The 18,855-nt window shown below is 53.1% G+C and overlaps 2 protein-coding genes across 3 annotated transcripts; both read left to right on the top strand.

Moving 5' to 3' along the window:
- Positions 1 to 11: 11 nt before the first annotated feature.
- Mrpl2 (mitochondrial ribosomal protein L2) lies at positions 12 to 4,214 on the top strand. Its single transcript, XM_048445315.2, has 7 exons — positions 12 to 245; positions 1,242 to 1,407; positions 2,158 to 2,299; positions 2,411 to 2,526; positions 2,600 to 2,710; positions 3,231 to 3,304; positions 3,965 to 4,214. The coding sequence occupies exons 1-7, from the start codon at positions 150 to 152 to the stop codon at positions 4,175 to 4,177; spliced, it is 918 nt and encodes a 305-aa protein (XP_048301272.1). The 5' UTR covers positions 12 to 149; the 3' UTR covers positions 4,178 to 4,214.
- A 409-nt stretch (positions 4,215 to 4,623) lies between these two features.
- Positions 4,624 to 18,076, top strand: Cul7 (cullin 7). 2 transcript variants are annotated; one of them, XM_048445316.3, is made up of 26 exons: positions 4,624 to 4,790; positions 5,545 to 6,225; positions 6,554 to 6,705; positions 6,817 to 7,320; positions 7,868 to 8,006; positions 8,093 to 8,289; positions 8,527 to 8,785; positions 9,685 to 9,922; positions 10,010 to 10,115; positions 11,171 to 11,398; positions 11,608 to 11,698; positions 11,792 to 11,963; positions 12,067 to 12,172; positions 12,470 to 12,565; positions 12,802 to 12,977; positions 13,262 to 13,395; positions 13,604 to 13,786; positions 13,999 to 14,105; positions 14,195 to 14,377; positions 15,174 to 15,334; positions 15,497 to 15,713; positions 15,790 to 16,078; positions 16,874 to 17,019; positions 17,132 to 17,258; positions 17,348 to 17,553; positions 17,686 to 18,076. In XM_048445316.3, exons 2-26 carry the CDS (start codon positions 5,553 to 5,555, stop codon positions 18,007 to 18,009), a joined length of 5,214 nt encoding a protein of 1,737 aa, XP_048301273.3. In that variant the 5' UTR covers positions 4,624 to 4,790; positions 5,545 to 5,552; the 3' UTR covers positions 18,010 to 18,076. The 2 variants fall into 2 exon arrangements, with proteins under 2 accessions (XP_048301273.3, XP_048301274.3); XM_048445317.3 differs by having other exon boundaries at positions 4,625 to 4,790; positions 5,545 to 6,129.
- Positions 18,077 to 18,855: the final 779 nt, after the last annotated feature.

Below are 18,855 nucleotides of genomic sequence, written 5' to 3'. Positions count from 1 at the left end.
AGGAAGTGTATATCTCGCGGCGCTCCAATTAGGTGTCCGCCTCTTGCGTCATCTGAAAGCGACAGTGACAGGTGAAACGTCATCCGAGAGCACCAGGCTCTAAATAAAGGTAAAAGCGTGCGGAGTCCGGAGGACTCTGAGGAGTCCCCATGGCCCTGAGCGCTCTCACTCGTGCTCTGCGCTCTTTGAGCCTGGCATCCCCGGTCATTACCGCCCGGACTCCGACTCTGCTCCCGGCTGCCCAGGTAATCCGCTTACCTGGTAACGTCATGATTACGTGACCTTGGGTAAACTCGCCTCGTCCAGTGCTCTTAAGTGTGCTCTCTCAGAGGGCTAATTCGTCAGACCAGATACTGGCTTGTAAGTGGTTTTGCACATCTCTGCTACACAGGTAGCAGTGGTAACACCATGTGCCTACTGTAAACCAGGCAAAATAGACGACGGCAGTGAACGAGCTCCAGTCAGCCAAGTTAATAAGCACATTTTGCAGATGAGAAAACTGGTCAGCAGTCTAAGGTCATACACCTTTTGGGGCTAGACTGGGTTCAGAGCTTGCTTTTGGTTTTGTCTTGGTGCTGGGAATTAAACTTAGGACCTCGCTCATGCTGCGCACTCCCACCACTGAACTACACGAGACACCCCAAAGCCAATGCTCTTGACCACTTTGATGTAAGGATGGCTTGTCGCTGAGATTAGAGAATGCAGAATTTGGAATAGTAATGGGCCATAGTGAACCACAGAAAAGGAATTATGATCTTGCTTTTCTGAAGTTCTCAGGCTGAATGTAGCAGAATTTGGCAAATGTATATTTGATATTTCAAGCTAAACCAAACTGCTCCGAAGCCCTGGGACTACAGCAGGTGGAAAAGCAAAGTCGTTTCCTTTCATATGTGGGCACTCTGGGAAAGATGCAGAGGGCAGAAGGTACTGATGGTGGTATATGGGTGTGTGGCATTCACCAGCTCTGCAGAAGGGAAGTCTTTAGGGCAGAAAAAGCTTCCTGACAAGAGCTTGAAACAGACTGGAAGATGATGAAAGGGAGAACATCACACTGAAGAAATAGCTCAGAGGGGAGAGAACCAAATGATTACTGCTCAACTCCCACTCACCTGGATAAACACATTGCACCGATATTTGTGAAAATTGGAGGTTGGAGGGCAGTGGTCTGAGATGCTTCTGGGAGGAAGTGGCCTACAGCTAACCTTGGTCTGTCTGAAGAGATCGTTGTTTCTTATCCCTAGACGCTGGGCAATGCCCTTCAGCAACCCTCGGCCTTGGTGTTGCCTTCTTACCGCTCGGTGCACACGTCTGTGGACCTTAATGCCAAGTTTGTGTCCTGGAAAAGTCGTACCAAGTACACAGTCAAGCCAGTGAAGATGAGGAAGTCGGGGGGTCGAGACCATACAGGTGGGAGAAAGGGGGGACGTGCTCTAGGATCCTGGGTGTCTATAGTAGTACCCTACAGCTTTTAATATGTCAGACACACAGTTAGAAAGTATTCACTGAGGGCTGGAGAGATGGCTCAGTGGTTAAGAACATTGCCTGCTCTTCCAAAGGTCTTGAGTTCAAGTCCTAGCAACCACATGGTGGCTCACAACCATCTGTAATGAGGTCTGGTGCCCTTTTCTGGCCCGCAGGCACACACAGACAGAATACTGTATACATAATAAATAAATATTTAAAGAAAAGTATTCATAGAGGTGCTTCTCCTTATGTGGTTCATTACTGAAGAACAGACCACATAGAAACAGTGAAGTAGCTCAACACAGGAGGCACCATGGTGTTTTCAACCTTCCCAAAGTTCGTAACAATTGAAATTATGTGAGTCCAATATATATCCTTCTCAGTAAACTTATTGAATTCAACAACTTGAAAAGACTTTATACAGTTTCAGTCATTATATTTTTATTGAGTCATGTGCTACCCCATCCCTTTTGCAAGGATGTCATGGCCCCCATCTACCCACATACTGTAGATCAAACATGGGGTCTCAGTGCTTACAAGGCAAGCTCTCCAACACTGATCCACACCCAGCCTTTTGTCATTTTCTGTTTGTGATATAATATTGAAGAGTACTACTGTTTAGTCTAGACAAGGCCTGTTAATGCTGAAAGCTGTCCTAACCTGAATCACATCCCTGAACTGTCTTGACTCTAGGCCGCATCCGAGTACATGGTATTGGTGGAGGCCACAAACAAAATTACAGAATGATTGACTTCCTGCGGTTCCGGCCGGAGAAGGAGGCCAAGCCAGAACCCTTCGAGGAGAAGGTTGTTGTCGTCCGCTATGACCCATGCAGGCAAGTTTGGGATGTGAGGCGGTGGGGGTGTGATCTGAACTGTCATTGGTATTGCCTCAGAAAACAGGGGCCTTCTTGATGGTCCACTTATTTGCCCATCATCCCGAACAGGTCTGCAGACATCGCCCTGGTCGCTGGGGGCAGCCGGAAACGCTGGATCATTGCCACAGAAAACATGAAGGCAGGAGATACAATCCTGAACTCTAACCACATAGGCAGAATGGCAGGTGAGAGATGACTGCTAGATGCCTGGGATGGAGGCTGCAGATGGTCTAGTGCTGATGAGATTCTCTCTTGTAGTGGCGGCTCAGGAGGGCAATGCATATCCTCTTGGAGCATTGCCTGTGGGGACCCTCATCAACAATGTGGAAAGTGAGCCTGGCCGAGGAGCGCAGTATATCCGAGCTGCAGGTATGGGAAAGAATCTACTCACGTCCCACAGACCCGGGGATACCTGATATCACTGTCTTCAAACCCTTTGGACATCCGTTCCTCAGACAGGCAAACACAAGGAACAAGAGAATGAATGTATGGAATATGTGCTTTGGGTTTTTTGTTTAGCTCGGTTTGGTATTTCGGGGGTTTTGTTTGTTTGGTTGGTTGGTTGTTTTTGTTTTGTATTGTTTTTTTGGTAGCTTTGGAGACTGTCCTGAAACTCAGTCTGTGGACCACACTGGCCGGGTGTGTGAACTCACAAGAGATTCACCTGCCTGCCTCTGTGCTGAGATTAAAAGCAAGAGCCACCACCACCCTGCTGTGCTTTGTTTTAACCTAAATCCTAGTGTGTGGTGCTGTGCTTTGTTTTAACCTAAATCCTACTGTGTGGTCCTCTGTGTGTCATGTGCTCCTGAAGGGCAAAGGGCAGCCTGTGGCCTAGATCCCCATGGATACCTCCCTATGTGGAGGGTAAAGCTGCTTCCTCCTTCCCTAGGGACATGTGGTGTGCTGCTTCGGAAGGTGAATGGAACGGCCATTATCCAGCTGCCCTCTAAGAGGCAAATGCAGGTATATGCGGGCACAAGTAGGAGGGGCCAGCAAAGAAGGAATTTTTGGAATGTGCCTCACCAGCTCCCATGTGTCTGAGATGCCAGGAACTGCCTCCAGCTGTGTCTGTGCAGTTTGCCACCTGACTAAGCATGCTTTGTCAGGTTGACACCTTAGTGCAGTTAAGTCAAAATGCCATTTCTCAGCTGGGCATGGTGGTACATGCCTATAATCCCAGCATTCCAGACTGAGTCAAAAGAATGAAGCCACCTGGCCTACATGAGACCTTTTCAGGAAACCAGGAAAAGATAGATGTGGGTTGAACAGTCAGGTTGGAACTGGCTTATAATCTCATCGCACAAAAAGCAAAGGTTGGGGGATTTTGTTGAGTTCTGGGCCAGCCTGGTCTACATAGCAAGTGCCAGAACAGCCAGAGCTAGAAACCAAGACCCTGACTCCAAAAGAAAACCTCAGAAACAAACAAAAAAGGATGGAGTCCTTTTCTTTAACTACTCAGTTCATCCTGTTGAAGCCACAATTGTATTCTCTGTTGTGTTTTCTCTGTCTTCTCCCATCCCTCATTGAGTGTAAGAAGCCACCAAGCAGAGTTGTACTCCCAGAACTGCTGTGCTTGTCTCTTGTCCTGCACCACGGTGCATTCTCATATGCTTCTCTTGTCAGGTGCTGGAGACATGCATTGCAACTGTAGGCCGAGTTTCCAACGTTAATCATAACCAGCGGATCATCGGCAAGGCAGGACGGAATCGCTGGCTGGGCAAGAGGCCTAACAGTGGGCTATGGCAACGCAAGGGAGGCTGGGCTGGCCGAAAGATTCGGCCACTGCCCCCAATGAAGAGTTACGTGAAGCTGCCCTCTGTTGCTGCCCAAAGCTGATACCCCTGGACTCTAATAAAATGCCCTTTGTTTTTAATCTGTTACTTCCTTTTCACTTTTTGAAGGCGGGTACAGACTGGACGCGGAGTAAATAAGGACTGAGGGAAGAGATAGGAAAAGACGGCATGGGGAGGGGGTAGAAGTGACCTCGCAAGGTCCTTTCCAGTTCTGTCTTTGGGAAACAGGAAGGTACTTCCGGCAGCAGGAAGGAAGACCAAAAGGAAGAGGAAAGGGCGGTGCGGAGCTGGAGGGCCACGGCGTCGAGGTGGCACCCGCGGCTCCGCCCGCCGCCGGCCCCCGGCCCCGGGCTTTCCTCTAAGTCTAGCGGAAACGCGCGGTGGCGAGTACAGGCAGTGGAACCTCTGCGCGCCCTAGCTAGGACCAGACTCCGCCCTACAAGCAGTGCGCCGGCGCCGCCGCGAAGTCCCCGTAGGCCCCGCCCTCTGCCCGCCTGCCTCCTGCAGAGGCACGCCCCCTCCTCTGCGCCTAGACCCCTTCAGGGGGCCCAGGCGGGGCCCAAGGCTTCACCAGCGCCGCAGCCGCCATCGTGTGCCGTGCGTCCCTAGCTCTGCAAAGGACAGGCTTCGCGCCAGGATCCCGGCGGACTTCTGAGGTGGCTAGAGCCCCACCGCGGCCCCTGCCCCTATTCTGGGCTTCCGATCGCTCGCCCGCGGAGCCTCTCGTCCCTTCCTCCACCATGCTTTAGGACTCTCCTGTATTGGGCCTAACCCCCACCCCCACCCCATCCTATCCCGCCGCGACCGCTCCCTATCTTATCATCCACCAAGCCCTGTGCCCCTTACCCATCGGACCCCAGGTGCACCTTTCCCCTGACCTCGCGTCTTTCCCCAGCCCCTCTTTCTACAGTTGTTGTGTTCATGAATGTCTCCATTCCTACCCCTTCTCCCAGTCCATCATGCTTTGCTGATGGCTACTTCACCGTCAGTGCTCTTGCCTTTGGGACTCACAACACAGTGCTTAAATTTAGAGATTGCATTCCACTCTGACTCAGTCCTGTGCCTTCACACACCCCTTTCTCTAGGTTACCTTTATCTGTCCCAGGATCTTGGGCTCATTTGTAAATCCAACATTGCCCTGTACCACTGCCCCTCCGGTCATTCCTCCGAACCAACCCACTCGAGGCCGCAAGGCTTGGAGACCTTTCAGCTCCGAGATTTGTTCTTGAAGAACAATCTCCGCAGTGTTCTGCCCAGTCCTGGTCTCACCCAGCCTGAAGCAGGCCCAACGTTACCCCACCCGGGCTAACAGCTGTTGCTTCATTTGCTCCTCAACTCCCCGAAGTCCTTGGTTTTCTGACCTCCAGTCTGAATCTAGCTTGCCTTTTCTCTCTTCCTTGTGTGTCTCAGGTGCCAGGATGGTGGGGGAACTCCGCTACAGGGAATTCAGGGTGCCCCTGGGACCTGGCTTGCATGCATATCCGGATGAATTGATCCGCCAGCGGGTAGGCCATGATGGGCACCCCGAGTACCAGATCCGCTGGCTTGTCCTCAGGCGCGGAGATGATGGGGACGGGGACTCTAGTCAAGTGGACTGCAAGGCTGAGCATATCTTGCTATGGATGTCTGACGATGAGATCTACGCCAACTGCCACAAGATGCTGGGCGAGGATGGCCAAGTCATCGGACCTTCCCAGGAGTCTGCAGAGGCTGGGACCCTCGACAAATCTGTGCTGGGGGAGATGGAGACAGACGTGAAATCCTTGATTCAGAGGGCCCTTCGTCAGCTGCAGGAGTGTGTGGACACCGCTCCTCCTGCCCCTCTCCTTCACACTGTCCACGTACTCAGTGCTTATGCCAGTATCGAGCCCCTTACTGGAGTCTTCAAAGACCCCAGAGTCCTGGACTTGCTCATGCACATGTTGAGAAGTCCGGATTATCAGATCCGCTGGAGTGCAGGCCGGATGATACAAGCCCTGTCCTCCCACGACGCTGGTGAGGGGCAGTTTGGGGAGGAAGGGAGAACAGGAGAGGGTCTGGGTCGGCTCAGGGATTCACAGGACACTGTGACAGGAGCTTCTGACCTCATCAGTACGTAAATGGTTCTGTTGTTCTTCACTTTAAGTTGGAAGTAAAAAAGTCGGGGGAGGAGTTGGGGGAATGTGTGTGCGGGGGGGACTTACTAAGCAAGAACGTAGTCATTAGCTTTTTATGCAAAAGAAAAACTTAGACTTTGCATTGTGTGTGTGTGTGTGTGTGTGTGTGTGTGTGTGTGTAAGAGAGAGAGAGAGAGAGTGATAGTAAACTTTGGCTCTAAAAGCAAATCAACAAAATATGTCATTCCCGATGAGCGCTGGCAAAGGGTTGTTATTAAGAAGAAAACTAGGGCGCTGTTTCTGATTGGAAGTGTGGGTTCCAGGGACCCGGACGCAGATCCTTCTGTCATTGAGCCAACAAGAGGCCATTGAGAAACACCTGGATTTTGACAGCCGCTGCGCGCTGCTGGCACTCTTTGCGCAGGCTACCCTTGCCGAACACCCCATGTCCTTTGAGGGTGTTCAGTTACCGCAGGTATCTTGTGAGGGTATGGGGTAGTGGGAGCTGTGCACTTGTCACAGAGGATGCTGTGGAAAGAGGGACAACAGATGGAGACACGGGTGAGGCTCAAAGTGTATCCTGCAGGTCCCAGGACGGTTGCTCTTCTCCCTGGTGAAACGCTACTTGCACGTCACCTTCCTCCTGGACCAGCTGAATGGCAGTGCCGGGGAGAAAGGAGCCCAGAACAACTCTGTTCCCAAGGAGTCAAATGCAGGAAGGGGTCGGCTGGAACTGGAATTCAGTATGGCCATGGGCACTCTGATCTCTGAACTGGTGCAGGCCATGCGCTGGGACTGGGCCTTCAGCAGACCAGGGAGGTTGGCACGGTCCCCCTCTTCCATTTTCCAGCCTCAGCCCACAGATGCCAGCTCAGCGTTCTCCCACACCCACACCCACACCCAGCTTGTCAGGAGGTCAAGGCGGTTTCGCCCCCGCACTGAGTTCGCAAGTGGCAATACCTATGCCTTGTATGTGCGGGACATGCTGCAGCCTGGGATGCGGGTACGGATGCTGGAAAATTACGAAGAGATCACTGCCGGGGATGAGGGCGTGTTCCGACAGAGCAACAGTGGTGTGCCCCCTGCGCAGGTGAGGGCTTCCCCGTAGTGGGACAAAAGATTTACTCTGGGTAGGGCATAGCTTCTGTTCAGGGGGCTCTTATAAGCTAGCTCAGTTAAGATCTAAAGGGCAAAGGGGTCAATAGTTGAAAGGGAGAGCTACTTGAAGAGCTTGGGATATGTGGGTATAGGAGGTTCAGACCCAGGAAGAAACTGATAGGTCAGAATCAGGAAGATAAGCCGTTTGGGGCTAGATGGAGGCATAGAGTCATGTAGTATCAGAGAGAGGAGCCAGGCACGGAAACACAGGTTTGTAATCCCAGGACTGGGAAAGTAGAGACAGGAAGATCAGGAGTTCAAGGCCAGCCTTGGCTACATAGCAATGTTGAAGCCAATCTGAAAGATTGTATAAAATTAGAATAGGTGGAGAATGAGCACAGAAGAATTGAGGTTGTCTATATTCCGTATACCAGTGTTTGGCTGTTGCAAGGTGCTTACGTTATGGACTGTGGGCCTCATTGTGGGGCCTCAGTCCATCAGTCGCTCTTCTTCTTCCCTCTTTTCCCCCTACTCTCCAGGTGCTGTGGGAGTCAACAGGCCATACCTATTGGGTACACTGGCACATGCTCGAGATCCTGGGCTTTGAGGAAGACATTGAGGTTGTGGCTGAGACTGCTGAGTACCAGGGGGCAGTGGTCAGTGGCACACTGGGTGTAGGTGAGCTCTGGGAGGGGTCAGTTCTGAGCAGGGAAGCAGTGTTCTAGGTGGGTGGGCAGTGACATGGCCACGCCCCGTTTTCACAGCCCCGCCCTCCAGGCGCTGGAAGCCCATAACTGAGCTCTTTGCTCTGCCTTATGTGGTGCCTGAGGAGGAAGACACAGAAGAGAGTGAGCACCTGACTCAGGCTGAGTGGTGGGAGCTCCTCTTTTTCATCAAGAAGTTAAGTGCAGCGGACCGTCAGCAAGTTGTGCAGCTCCTGCAGGACAACGTGGATGGGGAGGTAGGCACTTCTCAGCGGGGTCCCAGCAGGTCTGGGAAAGCGTGGGTAGGGAAGTCCAGGTCAGACAGCATCAGGAAGGCACAGGGGAGGAGTCCGGAGTGTTTGGAGATGCAAGTGTTGGCGGGAGCCAGTGCTAAGATTCAGAGTGGCGGACGTGTGTATAGACATCCCCATTCCTACAATGTGCCTTGCAGCATCTGTCCATTCAGCGACCTGCAGGTAACTTTCTCCCCATAGCATATTCTGCACGATGAGATCCTACCTGAGCTGACCGTACCCATTGAACTGGCCCAGGACCTTCTGCTCTCTCTGCCTCAGCAACTTGATGACAGTGCCCTGAGGGACCTGTTCAACTGCTACATCTACAGGAAGTATGGCCCCGAAGCCCTGGCAGGACAGCTAGGCTACCCATGTCTGCTAGATGCCCAGCAAGATGTATTCCTGTTCAAAGCTGCGGCCCGGCCTCAGCAATCTGAAGGTGTGGCTGGTGCAGAAGGTGGGTGCCTTCAGGAAGGTGTCCTCGCAAGGGTGTTTCTGCCAACCGTTGTGCCATCTTGTGTGAAAGACATATCCTACCCAGAATCCCATGCGTGCGAGTGTGTGTGTGTGTGTGTGTGTGTGTACACACAAAAGTACAACTACAGATGTTATTACTCAGCTACCATTTAGCTTTCTATTTTTTTTTATTTTATTTTAGCCAGGAAAGGGGGTGGCACGTGCCTTTAATCCCAGCACTCAGGAGGCAGAGGCAAGCAAATCTCTGAGTTTGAGGCCAGCCTGTTCTACAGAGTGAGTTCCAGGATAGCCAGGGCTACACAGAAACCCTGTCTCAAAAAATACCAAGCAAACAACAAAACAAAACAAACTTCTTAGTATACACTGCGTCTGTGTACGATATGCACGCAGTGATCACCACGGCCAGAAGAGGGCATCGGATCTCCTGGGGTTGAAGTTCCAAAGATGGCTGTGAGCTGCTACGTGAGTGCTGGGAATTGAACCTGGATCCTCTGGAAGAACAGCCAGTATTCTTAACCATTGATCCATATCTCTCCAGTGCCAGCCTCCTCTTTTTCTTTTTCTTTTTTTTTTTCTTTCTTTCTTTTTCTTCCCTGGTTCTTGCCAAATAGGTTAGCTGGTCAGCAAAGCCCAGGTGGTACCCATCTCCACCTATTCGGTCCTGGAATTACAGGCATGAATTGCCCTGTCCAGGTTTTGTTTCTGTAAGATTTTATTCCTAGTTATATGTATATGGGGGGGTTGTACATGTGAGCACAGGTATCCTCGGAAGTCAAATGAGGGTGTCGGATACTTGGAGCTGGAGTTACAGGTGGTCACAAGCTGCCTGACACGGGTACTGGGAACTGGCCAATTCTTACCGTACCCCTGTTCCTGTAGCCAAAGAACCCCCGTCTCAGAGTGCCAGCCCTGCTCTGCAGCATCTGGTGGAGGGCTTGGGCCCATCCGGGAAGCTCCTTGTGGAACTGGAGCGAGCTCTGAGCTCTGAGACTCCCCAGGAAGACGAGGTCAAACCATGCCTGCTGCAGCTTCAGCGGCAGCCGCAGCCCTTCCTGGCGCTGATGCAGAGCCTGGACACGCCGGCCACCAACAAGGCCTTGCACCTGGCTGTGCTGAGGTGAGGGGCTGGGAGGAGCAGGCTTGGGAACAGGAGCACCTCGGGCCAACTCTGTATGTCTGCTTTCCCACTCCTGTCGCCCCTTAGAATCCTGTCGCAGCTGGTGACCTTCCCTGAGGCGCTGCTGCTACCCTGGCACGAGGCCATGGACGCCTGCATGGCCTGCCTTCGGTCCCCCAATACTGACCGAGAGGTAAGCCTGTCCCACTCTGGAGAGGTGCTGGCAGGGGGAAGACAGCAGTGAGGCAGCCCTCTCGGGCGAGACCTGGAGGCACAACAGAACCTTTGTGCTCTTGGGTTAAATTTTGCCTTTAAAATAAAATTTTATCTTTTTAAATAGGTAATACATTCACAAAGCTCACAAATCAAAATAAAACAAGGTATTCATTGAGAATGCTGACTTTCACCTCATTTTTGTTTTCTCAGTGTCCCCCACCACACTCCTGCTGGTAACACACCTGTATTAATCTGTGCGCCCGTCCTGTGCTTCCTTGTGCAAACAGAAACAAGAGCTCCAGAGGCTCCTTTTCAGCCAGGCCTTTAAGAGGAAGGGGAAGGGGCAGGAGAGATGACTCTGAGGTTGAGAGCACTTGTTGCTTTTGTGGAGGACCCAGGTTCAGTTCCCAGCACCAACATGGCAGTTCACAGCCATCTGTAACTCTATAGTTTCACGGGACCAGACACACAGAGTCATATATACATGCAGGCAAACCATCACACACATAAATAAACTTTTAAAAGAGGAAGGGGAGTGAAGGAGGCAGAATTTTCTACAGAAAGTTCTGGGTATAGAAGACTTCAGAAGGTCAGAGGTCGTGGTGTTAGTGAGCGCCCCAAGTCATCGGTTTCCAAGCCAGAATTATTACTGAGGGTCCACAGTTCAGGTCTTCTCCGTTTCCTTCCAGCCCCCTAAAGCATCCAGGCTGGGGCCTAGCATCTGCAAGCCCAAGAACAGCTGGTTCGGGAGCCACACCTAAATCAAAAGAACCTAGGGCTCTCTGGACCTGTTCCCCACACTCACTGGGCCAGAACGGGGCGGGCAGGGGGCGAGCAGGCTCTTCCCCCGGGTTTGTAACTTGATTCTCTAACTCCACCTGACTTTTGTGCCTCTCCTATACTGTCATTTTCTGCCACACTCTGCCTTGCTCAACCCCCAGCACAGAGTGGGCCTGTACCACCACAGCCGTCCACGTAGCCCGTTGCCCGCACTCCGCTCTTCATCCTCCGCTCCCTCGCGCCCCCTCCCAGGTACTCCAGGAACTCATCTTTTTCCTGCACCGCCTGACCTCGGCGAGCCGGGACTATGCGGTGATACTAAACCAGCTGGGAGCCAGAGACGCCATCTCCAAGGCCCTGGAGAAGCACCTAGGGAAACTGGAGTTGGCGCAGGAGCTGCGGGACATGGTGTTCAAGTGTGAGAAGCATGCCCACCTCTACCGGAAACTCACCACAAACATCCTGGGTGGCTGTATTCAGGTCAGGGGAAAGGGCAGGGTGAAGTCGCGGTACTGAGCTGCTTAAGAACATAGATCCTGAGCGATGGCTGCAGGAAGGGGTCGGGGGGTAGAAAGAGGCTTGAGCAAGCCTGGGGACATCTGTTCCCTTACTGTTTCACCTTTCCTCCACCTGCGTTTGCGTGAGTCTCTTGTCCCTCCACGCACCTTTCTCCGCTGTTCCGGCTCCAGATGGTCCTGGGCCAGATTGAAGACCACAGACGAACCCACCGGCCCATCCAAATCCCTTTCTTTGATGTGTTCCTCAGATATCTGTGCCAGGGTTAGTGTCTGTCTCTGAACTGTTTATCGTCAGCCATGCTCCCCTCTATACCGACCTGACTGAGACCTTCCCACTCTTCCCACTGCTTCCCAGGCTCCAGTGAGGAAATGAAGAAAGACAAGTACTGGGAGAAAATGGAGGTGTCCTCCAACCCACACCGGGCCAGCAAGCTGACAGACCGCAATCCCAAGACCTACTGGGAGTCCAGCGGCAGTGCTGGCTCTCACTCCATCACCTTGCACATGCGCCAGGGTGTCCTCATCAGGTACTGAGCTCCCACGCAAAACCATCTTGCCTGGGCCACTTGGGCTTGAGTGCAGACATGACAGGGTCCAGTTCCTATCGGTTCTTCTTCCCCCCCCTCCCAGGCAGCTGACTCTCCTGGTGGCTGGTGAGGACTCCAGCTACATGCCAGCCTTCGTGGTGGTGTACGGGGGTGACAACATCAACTCTGTTAACATGGAACTCAATGCGGTAGGGATCCCTATGCCATTGCCCACCCTTTGCAGGATCTCTCCTCCTGCCTGATTCTAAACTCCTAACTCCTCCTACCCATCACGTGCCCCATCCAGACTGGAATCTGGCATCCTTGAGCCTGTGTGATGGCATTAGCCATGGAGCAGTGGGAATGGCGTTAAAGCCTTTGTCAGGAGCCCCGTGTCCCCGGGGTGGAGAAGGGACTGATCTGGCAAGAGGGTAGAGCTCATGTGGTTGTTCTTAGCAGTTTCATCTACACACATGGAGGTGACAGCCCTCTCTGCCACTCACCAGGTGAACGTGATGCCGTATGCCAGCCGGGTAATCCTTCTGGAGAACTTGACACGATTTTGGCCCATCATCCAGATCCGCATAAAGCGCTGTCAGCAGGTGGGACTGGGGTGTGGGGAGTGGCTCCTGGGTACAGGTCTCTGAGCCTCAGCACATGAGGATAAAACCTAGGTCTCTATCACCAAACTACCTCACACCAGCCCTGAACCCTGATTCCTCTATAGATCTTGAGCCTGGGCCTGGGGTCGCTCAAGGGGTGAAGCTTGAAGTGTAACCTACCCAGCCTATCTCAAGGAGGGTGTGGGGCCAGCAAAAACAGGTCTCGTGTGCAACAGGGCGGCATTGACACACGCATCCGGGGACTGGAGGTCCTGGGCCCCAAGCCCACCTTCTGGCCAGTATTTCGGGAGCAACTGTGCCGGCACACCCGCCTCTTCTACATGGTTCGGGCACAAGCATGGAGCCAGGACATAGCAGAGGACCGCCGGAGCCTCCTGCACCTGAGTTCTAGGTACGCAAGACCTTGCACGTGTGTCTGTGTGGAAGGTCAGGTTCGGGGAATGAATTTTAGGTGAGGTTCTTTGGATGTCATGAGATAGGTCTAGTCTAGGGCTTGGGGTGGTCAAAGCCTTCTGAGGTGTGGGGCTGTTGTGAAGAGACACTTCTGAGTGCTGGAGTGGCGTCCCCTGGCAGGCCAGGGCTCTTCTGGAATACAGAGTTGGGAGCTGGGCTGGTTGCTAGGATGCACACTGAGTAATGTAAGCCAGAAGGCCTGCACCTCCTTCTTCTCCCCAGACTAAATGGGGCTCTACGCCAGGAGCAGAATTTTGCTGATCGCTTCCTCCCTGATGTCGAGGCCGCCCAAGCACTGGGCAAGACCTGCTGGGAGGCCCTGGTCAGCCCGCTGGTGCAGAACATCACCTCTCCCGGTAACCACCCCACAGTACCGCCCACCGCAGGGCAAACCATCAGCTCCTCCTCTCTAGAGAAACACCTGGCTTCGGCTTTGCCCTTAGGCTGTTGTCACCTTTGTTCCCTTTCTTTCCAGCCAGGACTGCTCCCATTCCCGTCCCTTGTTCAGCTCGACGTCTCCTCTTTCCCAGAGACAAGCCATCCTTTGCTTTGTTTTTCCTCCAGACGAGGACAGCACCAGCTCCCTGGGGTGGCTGCTGGATCAGTACCTGGAGTGCCGGGACGCCGCCCACAACCCCCAGAGCCGCGCGGCGGCTTTCTCCTCCCGGGTTCGCCGTCTCACCCACTTGCTGGTTCACGTGGAGCCGTGTGAAGCCGCAGCTCCAGTGGTGGCTATCCCTCAGCCCAGTGAGTGCTCGGATCCCAGCAGGAGCCTCCCCCAGCCCTTGAGCTCCGAGATTGTCCCCCTTCATGCCTACAAGCTCAGTCTGCCCATCTTCCATTTGCCACACCATCCAGGAACGTCACTTTGAGGGACAGCCTGTTGGGAAAGGCCTGCAGGACTTGTCCTTAGGGAGTTGAGGGTCTGTCATGACTCTGCCACTTTTCTGTCTCCTTAGAGGGCAGAAATAGAAGCCATGACTGGAGCTCCTTGGCCACTCGGGGCCTTCCGAGCAGCATCATGAGAAACCTGACCCGCTGCTGGCGGGCTGTGGTAGAGGAACAGGTGGGCCGCAACAAGTGTGGAGTTGGGGGCGGGGCACTGTCACAGCACCATTTTGGCTGTCCCTTCATGCTCCTGCCCCTTCCTTTCAGGTGAACAACTTTCTGACCTCATCCTGGAGGGACGATGACTTTGTGCCACGCTATTGCGAGCTTTTTTATAAGCTGCAGAAGTCGAGCTCTGAACTGTTTGGGCCACGAGCTGCTTTCTTGCTAGCGATGCAGAATGGCTGTGCTGATGCCTTGCTGAGGCTCCCGTTCCTCAGAGCTGCCCATGTAAGTTCCTCCCATACCTCACCCGCTTCTCTTCCTCTCAAGCTTTCTCCCGCCTCCTCAAAGTGGACCACCTCAGTCTGGATGCTGTGATCAGCAGTAGTTGTATATGGCCATATATTGAAAACTAGGAAAAAAATCATTACATGTACCATGTTAAGATATATGAGCAATAGAGGGATAGATGGATGGATGGAGAGAGAGAGAGAGAGAGAGAGAGAGAGATAGGTAGAGAGATAGATGGATGAATAGATAGGAAGGTAGGTAGATAGATGGATAGATGATAGAGTCTCAACTTGTACCTCTGGTCCTGGCCTTGAACTCAGAGGTCAACCTGTCTTTATATTCCAAGTATTAGGATTAAATATGTGAGCTACCACACCCAGCATTTTCAAAGGTCCATGTAGCCCAGGCTAACCTTAAATTCACTTATGTAGCCTAAGAATGACTTAGAGCCAGGCGATGGTGGCACACACCTTTAATCCCAGCACTCAGGAGGCAAAGGCCAGCCAGGTCTACAAAGCAAGTTCCAGAACTGACTCCAAAGCTCCACAGAGAAACCCTATCTCGAAAAACCAAAAAAAGAGAATGACTTCAAACCCCTGCTCCTCCTGCTTGTTTGAGTGCTGGGATTTCAGGCACGTGCTGTTATACCTGTGCTTCTTCATCCTGATTCCACCCCAGCAGCTCCTGAGAGGGTGAAGGCTGAGCGGTGGTGCAGGTGCTCATCCGGCCTGCCTTCTCGGCCCTTCTCACTCATCACCGACTCACTCGTGGTTTTCCTGTGCGCTCCACGCAGGTGACTGAGCAGTTTGCTCGGCACATTGACCAGCGGATCCAAGGCAGTCGGATGGGTGGAGCCCGGGGAATGGAGATGTTGGCACAGTTGCAGCGGTGCCTGGAGTCTGTCCTGATTTTCTCTAGCCTGGAGATAGCCACCACCTTTGAGCATTACTACAAGTGAGTTTAGATCTGTTGAGTGGGATATGGAGGAGGCAGGTTGTCTGCTGGGGGGAGGGCGGGCCAGCTCACAGGGCCTGAGTCTGAGATACAGGCAGGCAAGAGTGAAAACCTGGGCCAAGCTGGCCCCACTGAGACCTGGCCCGACTGTGTGTGCTGCAGGCATTACATGGCTGACCGTCTCCTGAGCGTAGGCTCAAGCTGGCTAGAGGGGGCTGTAATGGAGCAGATCGGCCTCTGCTTCCCCAATCGCCTCCCCCAGCTGATGCTGCAGAGCCTGAGCATCTCAGAGGAGCTGCAGCGCCAGTTCCATGTTTACCAGCTCCAGCAGCTCGATCAGGAGCTCCTGAAGCTGGAAGACACGGAGAAGAAGATACAGGTGTGTTCGGGGAAGGGGCGAGCGGGGCTGAGGAAGGAGGAGGCCTTCTGCATTTGTGAACTTTATTTCCTTTCAGGTGGCCCATGAGGACAGTGGCAAAGAACAGAAGAGCGAGAAGGAAGATGCCGCTAGGGAGACAGCAGCTGTGGCTATGGCAGAAGAGGAGGAGGAGGAAGAGGAGGAAGAAGGGGAGGAGGGGGAGGAGGAGCTCTATTATGAAGGGACAATGCCGGAAGTGTGTGTGCTTGTCCTGTCTCCACGCTACTGGCCTGTCACCTCCATCTGCCACATGCTCAATCCTACAACATGCCTGCCCTCATACCTGAAGGGGACCTTAAACCACTACTCCAACTTCTACAGCAAGAGTAAGCAACTGGGAAGAAGGCTGAGCTTTGGGGACAGGGTAGGCTATTAAAGGGACCTAGAGTTGGGGTAGGTGCTGAAGCTAGAAGCCTATGTGGCTATAAACGTGGCATCCCAGCATGCCATTGTGGCAGGGGGTACAGGATAGAAGAGAGAAGATTCCCTTATGGGGACAGGATGGATATGAGGAAAAATGGAGGAATCCAGACCCCAGAAACATCTGTGGGAATTAGGGAGATAGAGGAAGAAGTCTTTTAAGACAGGCCACAAAAAAGGGTTTTAAGAGTGCGTGTGTGGCCAGGCATGATGGAGTACACCATTAATCCCAGAACTCTGGAGGCAGAATCAAATAGATCTCTAAGAGTTTGAGTCTAGCCTGATCTGCATAGTGAGTTCTGGGCCAGCCAGAGCTACGTAGAGAGACCCTGTCTCAAAAACAGAACATAAGAGTGGGCGTGTGCTCCTCCCACAATTTCACATGCACTCAGATGAGACTCTACACTGGGCAGCAGCAGAAGGTGAAGAGAGGGATCTTCAGGAGTCCCAGACAAGCAGGACAAGCCTCCCTAACTCAGGGACTTTGTCTCTAAAACAAATAAACCTGCTTGGCACAGACTGGCACGAACTGGCACCTTGACACCCAGGGCTCTTAAGTTAAGGGAAGCTGAGATGAGGAGCTACCATTCGCAGAAGGCCTGCCTGGGGTTGCACACTGCAGAGATCAGCAAGGCAAAGCTTGACTGATGGTCCATGGCCCCTCCCCCTCTCTTCCGTCCCCTCCCCTGGCACTTCTCCAGGTCAGAGCCACCCAATCTCAGAGAAAGGTGAACAGAGACGATTGCAGTGGACCTGGCAGGGCCGGGCAGAAGTGCAGTTTGGTGACCAGATTCTCCATGTGTCCACAGTGCAGATGTGGCTGCTGCTGTATTTCAATGACCTAAAGGTGGCCTGTCCCATCTTATTCACTTTGTGAATGCCCCATCTTCCATTCCTTTGCCCCCATCGTCCCCAGTTCACCACTGGGGAGACCCTGAGTGCTTTCCACATCTTCTCAGGTGGTGTCTGTGGAGAGCCTGCTGGCGCTCTCGGAGCTCCCTCCAGATGTGCTTAATCGGGCAATTGGGCCCCTCACCTCCTCAAGAGGCCCCTTGGACCTTCAGGAGCAGAAAGATGTACCAGGAGGTATGCACTCGGCGTCAAAGAAGACAGCTCTGAGCCAGGGACAGCCTTCTCAGGGCCCTCCCCAACCAAGTGACCAATGTTTATTTCAGGGGTGCTCAAGATTCGAGACGACAGTGAGGAACCCAGGCCAAGGAGGGGCAATGTGTGGCTCATCCCACCTCAGACGTACCTGAAAGCTGAAGATGAAGAGGGCCGGAACTTGGAGAAGAGAAGGAATCTTCTAAATTGCCTTGTTGTCCGAATTCTCAAGGCTCATGGGGATGAAGGTTTGCACATCGACCAACTTGTCTGTCTGGTAAGCAGAGTTGGTATGGCCATGAGGTGCCACCCTTGATCTGCTAGGGATGATCAGTCCTAGGGGTATGTGACTCGCACGGAGGACAGATGGCTCTGTGGTTTTGACCTGTTATTTCCTCTCTGATCTCAGGTGCTGGAAGCATGGCAGAAAGGCCCGTGTCCTCCCAGGGGCTTGGTCAGTAGCCTTGGCAAGGGAGCTGTGTGCAGCAGCACGGATGTCCTCTCCTGCATCCTGCACCTCCTGGGCAAGGGCACACTGAGACGCCATGACGACCGGCCGCAGATGCTGTTCTATGCGGTCCCTATAACTGTGATGGAGCCGCACACCGAGTCCCTGAACCCTGGCTCGTCAGGCCCCAATCCACCCCTCACCTTCCACACCCTGCAAATCCGCTCCCGGGGTGTCCCTTATGCTTCCTGCACTGGTACCCAGAGCTTCTCCACGTTCCGGTAGCCTTGGCAATGGGGTCCAGAGTAGGTAAGGCTGGACTTTCTACAGAAAATAAAACCTGGGAATTTGATGATCTGACTTGTGTGGTGACTGCCAGAGACAGGTGAGTGGGGTGAGTGTCTAGTTGATGGGAAGAAGTCCTCCGGCATTCAGGCAGTATTCTGACAGTATTCTGACATATCAGGAGTCTCGTTAAGGTGAGGAAGGTGGATTGGAGGGCAAAGAAAGTTATCAGGCGTGCCCAGGGCGGGGGGCATTATTCAACAGCCAAGAATGGATCTCCATTTCTGCTCAGAGGGTATGGTCAGACAGATACTGACTTGGCCCACTAGGTCACATGCTTTGTAATTTGGGCAGGTTACCAAATAAGGCTCCATTTCCTCATCTGTAGAGCTGGGGAGGAGTGGCTAAAGGATCTTGGCAAGAAACAGATGGAAGCTTTAACACAAGGAAGGCCCTGCCAGCCCCCCACATCTGGTTTAGCTACTGTTTCCCAGGGCCAACTACAGCCATTCCCTGAGGGTGAAAAGGTAAAACACCTTTGTGAGTACCCCAAAACTTGACCGTCTTCCACTGACGGCTCAGGACCCGGAAGGAACTGGAGCTTCTCTCTGCTCCTCACAAGCCGTTCTGCAGCTGCCTGCCCTCTTTACAGGACCCCCCCCCCCCTCCAGTCAAACAGAGCTGCACAAATTGCCCTTGGGCTCCTGCCTCTAGCTAGCCCCCAGGGCAAGCCTATACTTCCAGGATTGGCTACCCTGGCCACACCCACATTGGACCAGAGAAGAAGTCTAGAAAAACCCCTTGCCAGAGGCAGACCCGTTTTAGCAGGGGTACAGAGGAGAAAGC

This window comes from Myodes glareolus, chromosome 18, assembly GCF_982192425.1.
Source record: "Myodes glareolus chromosome 18, mMyoGla1.1, whole genome shotgun sequence".
Classification (NCBI taxonomy): domain Eukaryota; kingdom Metazoa; phylum Chordata; class Mammalia; order Rodentia; family Cricetidae; genus Myodes; species Myodes glareolus.
The sequence above is the reverse complement of the archived record's forward strand: the minus strand, read 5'-3'. Positions and strand labels throughout refer to the sequence as shown.